At 33.7% G+C, this 11,694-nt stretch overlaps 1 protein-coding gene across 1 annotated transcript; it reads left to right on the plus strand.

Annotated features, from left to right (window-relative positions):
* Positions 1–1,694: 1,694 nt before the first annotated feature.
* Positions 1,695–4,854, plus strand: LOC111905233 (uncharacterized). The gene is made up of 8 exons (XM_052770021.1): positions 1,695–1,835; positions 2,805–2,875; positions 2,969–3,050; positions 3,130–3,245; positions 3,308–4,066; positions 4,225–4,434; positions 4,530–4,607; positions 4,716–4,854. Exons 1-8 carry the CDS (start codon positions 1,787–1,789, stop codon positions 4,803–4,805), a joined length of 1,455 nt encoding a protein of 484 aa, XP_052625981.1. The 5' UTR covers positions 1,695–1,786; the 3' UTR covers positions 4,806–4,854.
* The last annotated feature ends 6,840 nt before the right edge of the window (positions 4,855–11,694 follow it).

Raw genomic sequence — 11,694 nt, forward strand, 5'->3', positions numbered from 1 at the left:
GACTTTGCCGCCACTCAAGAGATATGGGGAGTATATCCAAAATTGAGATGGTTCAACAGAGAGGAAGAAATAGAAAATTTCTTTGAGTTACATTGCTTTTTCATGATCATTTTAAGTCCTTAATACAATCCTCAATTCATCCCAAATGATACCTTAGAGTTCTAGAAGGTATAACCAAGTATTTGTCAAGAAATTCAATCCTTAAGAGAGAAACACGAGAACCAATTCTACAAGTCGGGGAAAGGGAGAAAAAGTGAAGTTAGAGACAAGGTATGTGGGAGAGACATACATTCCATTCTTCATAATCATAAAAACATTTATGGAGCTTTGTGGATCATTCCAATAAAGAAAAACACAAAAAGACGTTCTGGAGAGATAAGATATTCACAGAGATAAAAGCAAAAAAAGAAAGAAAAGATAGAAAAAAAGTAAATATAGTTCTTGAATGTTAAGGTTATGAATCTTCAAACTTTTGTGGTTTTAACATCATAGAGTATATTTATGATTAAAATAATCTCTTCTTCAATTCTTATTGTTTTGGATACAAAAATCAAACTCATACTGAAAATATGTTTGATTTTCAGTATAGAAATCATCAATTATTAAATAAACTTCAAAGTTATGTTCTAACTAGATTTTCTTGTCTTGGATAAGTACAAGACTTCCTAATATGTTTTGAGTTGAAGTATGGAGGTATAATACCCTATAGTAGCTTCATACTTGTTTAAATACTCTTAAATGGTAAAAATCAAATGGTCAAAACCAATAAAAAAAATAAAAAAATAAAAAAATAAAAAATCTAATGTTTTAATTAGGTCATGACTATTATAATTTATTTTGAATTCATACAAAGTATATCCTACTAGTTTCATATGTATAAAATATGTTATTAGTATTCCATAAAACAATCCATACATACATTCATGCATGTGTCACGAAAAGACTAAAAATAACATTATAATATACGGAAACCGTCGTTAATCCTAAAATGAGAAAAGTGTAAATATAACATATGTATATTTGATTTTATGACTTCAAGTCAGTTTATGCACTATAATACTTGGTTTTGTCGGTTTTTTGATTTCGTTTTTGCTCAACCGTAATTTTTTAAAACATTTTATATAAGTTTATTGGTTAAAGATGGACAATATGATTTAATGTGTTCAATTAAAAAAGTTAATTTACTTCACAAATTTATTGACCAACGAAGAAGTCATTAATAAAACTTTTAATTGTCGGTTGTAATGATATTTTGAGAATTTTATATAAACTTATTGGTAAAATATGTATAGAAACAAAAAGAGTAAATTACACAAATAGTCCATATGGTTTAGTTTAGGGGTGTAAACTATTAAGTTAAGGAAGTGAGGAACTAAGAATGGGGTTACGTTAAAGTTGAGGACCACATCTACCAACATAAATAATGAGACCATGCAGCAATAACAAACCCAGATAGAACCCAAAAATTCTAGAGGTTAAAGATGAATCACCGAATATGATGAATCATATGAAGTCCTGGATGGTCGAATCCTTTTCTGAGGGTCAACTCTACCTCACGGTACCTTTCAATTCTCCACTAATTTGGTAAAATTAGATCATTTATATATACATATTGCCGATTCTCGTAGAAATTGTGCGGTTGAATCCCCTTGAAAGGGAATCTAAAATTTCCAAAATAAAATTTCACAGATGTGGATTTATGGATGATTGATTATGTGGCGATTGCGATTAGCGTATACATTCAAAGATTAACTCAACGAACCTCGGTTTTAGCCAAGAAGGAAACATGGGGGGAAAATTATTGGAACTCGATGGATCATCAATCAAGTTCATATGTAAGGAGATTTCGTTTTCAATATGCAATGAAAAAAATAACGTGTTAGTTTACAATTTTGTTCGCAAATGTCTTCATTCAGTGCATCGCCTATCCCGCAATTAGAGACCACTCAAACAAGGATTTTTTTCCCAAATTAGTTAGGCGTGCTAAGCATTGATCAAGCATAAAGAAGTGAATCACTATAGTTTTGGGGCATCAATGATTTTCTTCAATGGACTAGGTTAGAAAGGAGATATTCCTAAATCACCCAAAATGGTTGTGTGAGACTCATGTTTTCTAAATGAAATGCTTATAACGAGCACAATAACATGTTACCACAAAATGGATTTTTCTTAATTTTGACTACTATAACAAATACCTACATGATACCTTTCAAAGCTTCTAGTAATTCTACCTACACGACATTGAGAATTTGAGATCTCTTCTTGTTTTCATTGATTTTTGCTTGTGATTGTTCATTTTTTGTGTAATATATATCAAACCTCAATCTTTTCAATGTTTAGTGACAAAAAAAGTTAACTTATATACTTAACTGCCATAGTGATTTATCGTGGTTAATTAACATCTTAGAGTGAAGAACGAACTTCTTAATCTATACCTTTTTTGAACAAAAAATTTGTTTCCTTGGGACTCGGTGAGTATGCATTATAGTTAAGTTTGTATTTAATTAATTAATAGAATTAATAGAGGATTTGGGATTCTAGTATTTGAGGTTAATATAGTAGATTTGTGTATTTATGATCGAGTTCTAAATGTTTGTTTCTTTTGTTTGATTATATACTTTAAGTAACCCATACGTATAGATTACTGTCAACAATTTATAAACTGGTGTAATCTTTTGTCACTATATATAACATAGAGCGATTATCATGATTGCTTTGTTTTCTTAACTTATCCACTTTCGAGTCTATATTTTCTATTCACTTATTTGATTTCCCCAAATAAACAATCCCCGTTATCTTTATAGGTGAAATCAAGAAACAAAGTACCTCTTCAGTTCACATCTCCAACATATCTGATGAGTATGTTGCTTATAAGGTAATTCATGCTCGCTTAATGTATCCATCAAAGTAAATTCAATTATCCTTTAATCTATATTTTGGTCACATATAGAACATTTTCATTGGACAGGTGAAGACCACATCACCAAAAAGATTTTGTGTAAGACCCAATTCGGGCATCATTAGCCCAAAGTCGGAATGCAGTTTCACAGGTATGTGTGGACTCTAAAGCCTAATCCATTTTGCTTCCAAAAAGTGATAAAATATTATCCTTTTATTGTTGTTATGCAGTTACCATGCAAGGTCTAAGATCACATCCATCTGAAGTGGAATGCAAGGATAAATTCTTAATTCAAAGCACAGTTGTTGATTCTGGGACAAAAGAAGAAGATATCACTGTTGACTTAGTAAGTATTGTGTCCTTTACTCAAATTTTTATTATTATTGCTCTCATTTTTGTATTTGGTAGTTCTCCAAAAGCAGTGGTAAGTATGTTGAAGAGAAGAAGCTCAGGGTTGTTCTAGTTAGCAAGCAAGATTTACCAGTAGAAGAACACAAAGATAAAGAGTTGGAGAAAGAACATGATAATGAAGAAGATTCACTTAAAGATCATAAACACAAAGTGTTGGAGAAAGAACATTCTAATGAAGAAGACTCACATAAAGAACATAAACACAAAGTGTTGGATAAAGAACTACCTCATGAAGCTTCACATACAGAACATAAACACAAAGTGTTGGAGAAAGAACCTTCTAATGAAACTTCACATAAAGAAAAAAAACACAAAGTGTTAGAAAAAGAACCACGAAATGAAGCTTCATCAAAAGAACACAAACATAGAGTGTTAGAGAAAGAACCTTCCAATGAAGAGCACAAACATGAAGTGTTGGAGAAAGAACCATCTAATGAAGCTTCACATAAAAAAGAACACAAACATAAAGTGTTGGAAAAAGAACCATTAAATGAAGCTTCATTAAAAGAACACAAACATAAAGTGTTGGAGAAAGAACTTTCTAATGAAGAGCACAAACACAAAGTGTTGGAGAAAGAACCTTTTAATGAAGCTTCACACGAAAAACACAAACCCAAATTGTTGGAGAAGGAACCTTCTAATGAAGTTTCACATGAACACAAACACGAAGTGTTGGACAAAGAACCTTCTAACGAATCTTCAATTAAAGAAGATGTTTTGGTGAAAAGAGACAAAAATGTTTTCTCAGTGGATAAGGTGACTGATACATAGTTTCTTTTCATGGGACTTGAGTATTGTTATTATTTTTTTGTATGATGAATTTACAATTTTCAACAATGCTTTGGGTATTGCCTTCTTTTTAAGTTTTTAGTATCACACATATGTTTTATAAAATTCAACTTTTCTTCTTGCAGCAAATTGAAGATGCTAAGGAAGTCAAAAGTGGTTTGAACATAGAGGAGTCAAAGCTATCTGATGATCCTAATAGGAATAATGTCCCCAAGAATTCGAAGTTTAAGCCTGTAAAGATTGTGAAAGAGGATCCAGAAACGAGGTTGAGATTGTCTAATCAACTTAAGGAGTTGAAACTGAAGGAAAGTACATTAGAAAATCAACTCAAAGAGGTTAGTCATGATGTTGTTACTATTCAATTTTATGTAGGTTTACAATTAATGGAGGACATTTTAGTAATTTATTCGGATTACGGATATTTTTGTAGGCCAAATCCACCATCTCTAGCCTAACCTATCAGAACAGTATAATCATTGAAGCTAAAGAGACCCTTCAGTTGGAACTGGTAAGGAAATTTTAGTTATTTATTATGATTACAAAATCTATTAATAACAATTTTATGTAGGTTTACCAATAATGGATAACATTTTAGTCATTTACTTGTTTTTTGCAGGATAGGAGAAGTAAGAAAGGTTTCTCCTTCGTGTTTGTTTGTGGGGTGTCACTCATTGGTTTGATAGGCGGATACTTCTCAGATCCTTAAATGACACATTCATAAATTTTCTCCATTTTGTTTAGAAAATTGGATGTTTGAATATCTTAACTTGTACTTTGTAATTCGAAAGGACATGTATATATATATATATATATATATATATATATATATATATATATATATATATATATACTATTTCTTGTTTTCTTGTGTAAATCTTTGGAACTTTTCATTATTTATAATAGTTGTGCTTGTAAATAAGTGACATTTATTAAAGTAAAAATCTTTTTTTTAATCCGAATATGTTCTAGATATGTGGTTATTCATAAAAAAAATTATTTTTTCAAAACACATAGAATGGATGCAAAACACGACATTATCTCTTGGTTATGTCATCTGTCATGAGAAGATCAAAGGCAAATGGAAATTGTTTGTTGTCTTACATCACACTAATTTGTGACCACGACAGTGAATACAAAATTAAAGAAACAAAATAGAAAAATTAGCACCAAATAAGCCAATTTTAAATTTCAATTCATAGGTTCATATATAAAACAATATGATGGTTGGACGTTGATGGTGATATGTGGTCAACATAATTATCCATGTACACAATGCATCGAGGGCCATGTTGATGCCATGTGGTTGAAAGGAAATGAAAACTCATAAAAACGATTAAGAAATCTATAAATCCCCCAAATTTACCAGATATATACTAAGGGTTTTTGTCATAAAAGCCCCCGAATTTACATAAAAAATCGGTTATGCCCAAAATCGATTTTTTTGCCATAGATGCCTAACATTTGCCCCTCATGTTTCATTTGAATGTTTTTTACTGGTTCCCCTTAACCAACCGGTTACATCCCCATTTTCAACCGGTAACATTGTTAAGCCTCTCTCCTCCGTTAACACTCTGTCAACATTGAGACAGACACCTACCACCCTCCCATGCTAGTACTTCTTCAGGCGTAGGTAATAGGAACTTAATCGTTAAACTCCATCCGGTGAAGCATTCTCATTATCTGAAGCTAGGGTTTTTCAAGAGGTAAGAAATTACTTTCTGATCATGGTTTTTACGAGAAATCATCTCCATTAATTGCTTGCTTTTCATGATAATGGTTGCGATTGTGCAGGGGTTAGAAATGGGTTCTTCAGACGATGGTTACGACGACCCATTTGCTGGAATTTACTAGCCATTTTCTGGGTTAAATGAGATGGATTTTGAGCTGCACAGGATTTACATGGATCATGAACCAAGACAGGAGTTTGTATCAAGGCTTGATAAATGTAAGGATCATTTTCTTAACATTCTACTTTGTGATGCGAACATTAGAAATGCAAGTATGACTGATGAGGTGAAAGATCGAGTGGACCATGGTAATGATTTTCAAAATGATGAGGAGGCAGAGGAAGAAGTGACTAACAAATACATAATACATGATCCAAATGTTAGGTGGGATAAGATGGAACCTAAGTTAGGGGGGCGTGTTCGAATCACCTGCACAACTGAAATTATGTGTGACAGACTATGCAGTAAATGGAGGGTACCAAATATACTTTCAAAAGAGTGACAATAGAATAATTGTTGCAATATGTGGTAAGAGACATGAAGATAATAAATGCCCTTCTAGACTATATGCAACTTGGATGTACAATGACAGAACCTTCCAGGTTGAGGCAATGAATTTTGAGCATCTTTGTTCTAGAGTGTTTAAATTTGGGTCTATTGTTACCCCGTAATGGATTGGAAGACACTATGTTACTGAGATAGCAAACAAAGATATAGATGTGTGGTATCTACAGGACAGTTTAGAAGGGCAAAACAATGGGCAAAAGAACTGATTGAGGGTAAATTAAATGAACACTATGCAAGAATTTGGGATTATGCCCAAGAGTTGTTGAGATCAAACCCTGGGTCTACATGCAAAGTTGGTGTTACTAACAATCCAAATGATAATAATTATTTTAAAAGGTTTTACATATGTTTCAAATCTTTAAGTGTTTGCTGGAAAATAGGGTGTAGGAAGGTAATAGGGTTGGATGGATGCTTCCTAAAGGGTCAGGTAAAAGGTGAATTACTCATAACCATAGGTAGAGATGCTAATAACCAGGTGTTCCCAATAGATTGGGCTGTTGTTGATGTGGAAAAAAAGGATAATTGGACCTGGTTTCTGGAGCTTCTGAAGGATGATCTTGACCTTGGTACTGGTGTAGATTTGGTTGTTATTTCTGATCAACATAAAGTAAGTTCCCTTATAATCATAGTATATTTCAATTTGATTATTTCAATATGGTTATAAATACTAAGATCATATGTTTGTTCATTGGTTTTGCTTGAATTTGTTAAGGTTATTTTGCCACATGTGGAGCACAGGAAATGTGCTAGACACATTTATGCAAATTTTAATAAAGCTTTCTCTGGATTGGAGTTGAAGAAGCTGTTTTGGGCTTGTGCAATGAGTTGTGTTGAAGGTGACTTCTTGAGAAACATGGAAAAAATACAGACCATAATCCCTAGTGCATATGAGTATCTAATGTCAAAAGAACCCAAAACATGGTGCAAAGCTTACATGAGTGTAGGGTTTGCTTGTGAGGCAGTAGAGAATGGTATTTTAGAGTGTTTCAACTCCATAATTATAGAAGCTAGGAAAAAACCTTTGATTACAATTCTTGAAGAGATAAGGATATACATAATGGATAGGTTTTCCTTTATGAATGATGAATGCATGAAATGGAAAGGTAATATATGTCCAAAGGTGATTAAGAAGATGAATCTTTTTGGAAGGCACTTTAGGTAAGACACAAAATAACTGTTTCTTTTTCTAACTGTCATTACAATTGATATATAATGACTAATACATACTCTTTTGTCTTCATGAAGGCTTTGGTTAGTAGTGCATAGCCTAGGAAATGTATTTGAAGTGAGAAGAGCATGTGCTAGTTACAAGGTATATTTGGATGGTAGGGTTTGTTCTTGCAGATTATGGGATTTGTTTGGAATTCCTTTTGTCCATGGCATAGCATCCATTAATAATATCCATCAAACTCCAGATGGATATATTAGTGACTACTTTTCAGTGAATAAATTCAAGGAATGCTACTCTACAAACATCAGTCCTGTGAATGGGAGTAATATGTGGCCTCTAACTAGATACAATAAGCCTTTGCCACCTATTGGTAGGAAAATGCATGGTAGTCCCAGAACCAAAAGAAAGAGGCATGCAAGTGAGAAAGAGAGTAAGTTTAGTTCCACTTCCAGGGTGAAACCCCCAAGGACAGTAAGATGTGCTAATTGTCTTGAGTATGGGCATAATAAAAAAGGTTGCGAGAATGAAAAAAGGTACCAATTCCTATGCCACTAAAGAAGATTGGGAGGCCTAGGAAATATGATGTAACTGGATCCAATCCACATGTTTCTATACCCACTCAGCCTAGTCAACAAGCAAGTCAACAGGGCATTCAACCACCTGTGACATCAACTGTAACCACTCAACCTAGTTAACAAACAAGTCAACAGGGCAGTCTACATGCTTCAAGTTCTAACACTTGCAAGAAAATAAGGAAATTAGGTTTAAGAGACCCAAGTTTCAGAGTTGGTGACATTGCATCTGTGGGTACTCAATCAAGTGAAGTAACTGTCCCATATGTTAGAAGGAAGAAATTGGATGTAAGAAGGCCAAATAGGAAGTCAAAAACCAAATTTCAGGATGAAGTCAACAACCAGGTTCGAAATGAGGTTGCTCAAGCTCCTGCTCTTAATGATGTTCCTTTGGTGAATGAGACGATAAAAGAGGAAGAAGCTGAGGTGTCAGTGAAGGTGCCAGAGCCAGCTTTTAATGAAGTTCATTTGGTCAATAGCCAAGTTCCAGTTGTTAATGATATTCCAAATAATGTTGCTCAAGTTCCTGCTATTAATGATGTTCCTTTGGTGAATGAGGTGATAGAAGAGGAAGATGACATTATGGTGCTAGAAGAAGAAGCGGTTGATGTTCCAATAAAGGTTGCCCAAGATCTAAAACAAAGTCTTGATGAAGATGGAGATGCAATTGATTAAATTCTTGGTTCTGGAAATGCATTTGATGTTCCATTGGTGAATGAAGGTGGTGCAGAACCTGAATTCACTGAAGGACATGCATCAAATGTTCTCCCAGATAAAATCAAGATTAATGTTGAAGGAATAGCAAATTTACTTGAAGCAGGATATTCCATGGCTGAAATTGAAAGCATGGGGTGGTTGGAAATTGAACTTGATGACACTCCACCAGTTGAGATGGTAATTTATTAACCTTGTAATTTTAAATATATGTTTTTTCCCTTTTACATGATATGGTAATTTATTAACCTTGTTATTTCTTGCATCAAGACTTAAATGAGGATGAGCTTGATGTTGATGAAGGTGAAGCTGACTTTGTAAATGATGTTCTAAATGATGGTGGTGTGATTGAAGGTGAAGGTGAAGTTGACTTTGTAAATGATGGTGATGTGATTTAAGTTGAAGGTGTTGAAAATCAAGATGATGGTGATGTGATTGAAGGTGAAGGTGTTAATCATGGGAATGAGGCTGCTGGTGATGTTCTAAATAATGAGGTTGCTGATGATGGGAATGTGGTTGATGATGAAGGTCATATGATAGTGCCTAAGACAAGGAAAAGAAAGCCATTAGAGAGGATCACTAAACTAAAGCTTAAAAAGGCAGTTTTTGATAAAGACGGTGTGGTTCCACATGTTCAAATCCAGTGAATTTGGGGTAGTTAGTTATGTATATGGGGGATTTAGGTGGGGATGGTATACTTGGGAATTTGCACAAGAAGCCCTTTTTGGTACATTTTGTACATCTTAGTTTATACACCCACTAAGTGCACCTTTCACCCAATTGTTCTCATTTACCTTTTGGGTTGCCTTTTTGGGATATATTTTTGGCAATTTGGTATAAATGGATGGATGGTACATGTTAGTTGATCTTTTGTAATCTTTTGTAATGGTACATGAATACGATGTAATGAATCCCCCCATTATGGTTATAATATGTTTGTTATGTTTGTTATTTTATATTATGTTTTTTTGATCCATACCATTTGCATCTATATTATGTATCATTTGTAACTATAGTTAGCCAATTTCAGCATTGTACTTTTCCATTTAGCAATTTAATCTATATTATGAACCATATGTTTGTTACGTTTACCATTTGCATTTCACAGATAATTTGTATTTTACCATTTCACAGCATTATACCATTTCACAGCATCGTACCATTTTATTGTACTCTACCATTTCACAACATTGTACCATTTCATCATTGTAGTTTACCATTTGCATTTCACAAATAATTTGTATCTAAAATCTTCATCCAAAACAACAGTTACTAGCCAATTTCAGCATTGTACTTCCATTTGCAACTAAAGTCGATCCAAACATTCTACCAAAAGCCAATCCAAATGATTTACATCTTCAAAACAACTATTGTCACCATTACAAAAATAAGAACTAAGAGACCTACAATTATTTCTACCAAAGTCTTCAACTGTCTATGTCCATGCCCTTGCCCCTACCCCTGCTTTGTGTGAGTTGGGTTGATAATGTGACCATCTTCTTCATTGTACCATTTGAAAAAACCACAGTCCTCTTCTTCCAGCTAGAAAAAACAATAATTTGTATGAATTACATACCTTTTTTCAAGGTTTCTCAATAAATTTACAAATTATGGCAAATTGTTTACCTTGTAATTAGGGCACCCGTAAAACTTCTTTCCATAGTTCACAGGTGCCCGAGCAACAAATACTTTGCACACATCTCCACAGCCACATCGAACTATTCTTTTCTTTCTCGATGTTGGACCACCTTGGATGCTTGATTTGGCAAACGAAGTCGACATTTTACATATACTTAGGGTAGAAGACGGGGGAGAGAATAGAAGACAGGGGAAAGACTTTGGATCGATGTTAACGAAAGACGATGATGTTTGGGGGTTAAAAGGGTCGATGTAACCGGTTGGTAAAGGGGAACCAGTAAAAACATTAAAATGAAACATAAGGGGCAAATGTTAGGCATCTGTGGCAAAAAAAATCGATTTTGGACATAACCGGTTTTTTATGTAAATTCGGGGGCTTTTATGACAAAAACCCATATACTAATTCAAGTGGTCATTCATGAAAAAAAAAATAGATTCAAACACTTTAATTCAAACAAAAAACTGAATAAGCAGATTAATGAACAAATTGAAATTTCAATTCGACTAAATCAAATACACATAGTCAACTGCCAAACAAAAACCGGAAAGGTAGGATTTTTAACCGTTCATGGCTAATTACGGATCAAAAAAATATATTTTAACAACTGTAATCCGTAATTAACCGATGAAAAATACGGAATCATTGATTCAAAATGCTTTCTCGGTGATTCTCCACATAAAAATTGAGTTTTCTTGCAGTCAAAGTCAAGATGCCACAATAATGAACTAATTAATGGGGTTATTTATAGGCTCGAATCCGACTTTATGGTCACTCAACCAAGTCAAATTATGTAGGAACATCCACTCAATGAAGTGAAATCCTGTGTCAATTTTACACGATTCGATCGAGTGGAGTTCAAAGGTCGTGCCCAATCAAGCAGAGTTACATTTTGTTTGGCCATCTTCTTCAGAAATTTTGACATTTTCATCCTTGTATGATCTTCACGTATGAGGGTGTGCTAGACCATAATTGTAGCTAGACTACACTTAGTCACCAATGGTCCTGTTAGCCAGAGTTATCGCAGCTCTCATATACATTCGATACATATTAACCAAATCAATGAGAAGCACGCAAACGATTCATCTCATTATGTCTCATTCTAAGGTTGATGGGAAAATGTCAATCAATAAAAAAAGTCGGGGTTAGACCATTAATCGACTACCATTTCCCATTTGTCGTTGTCAATTTTAACATTATACCACTAC

The sequence above is a fragment of the Lactuca sativa genome, chromosome 3 (assembly GCF_002870075.4).
Source record: "Lactuca sativa cultivar Salinas chromosome 3, Lsat_Salinas_v11, whole genome shotgun sequence".
In the NCBI taxonomy this organism is placed as follows: Eukaryota; Viridiplantae; Streptophyta; class Magnoliopsida; order Asterales; family Asteraceae; genus Lactuca; species Lactuca sativa.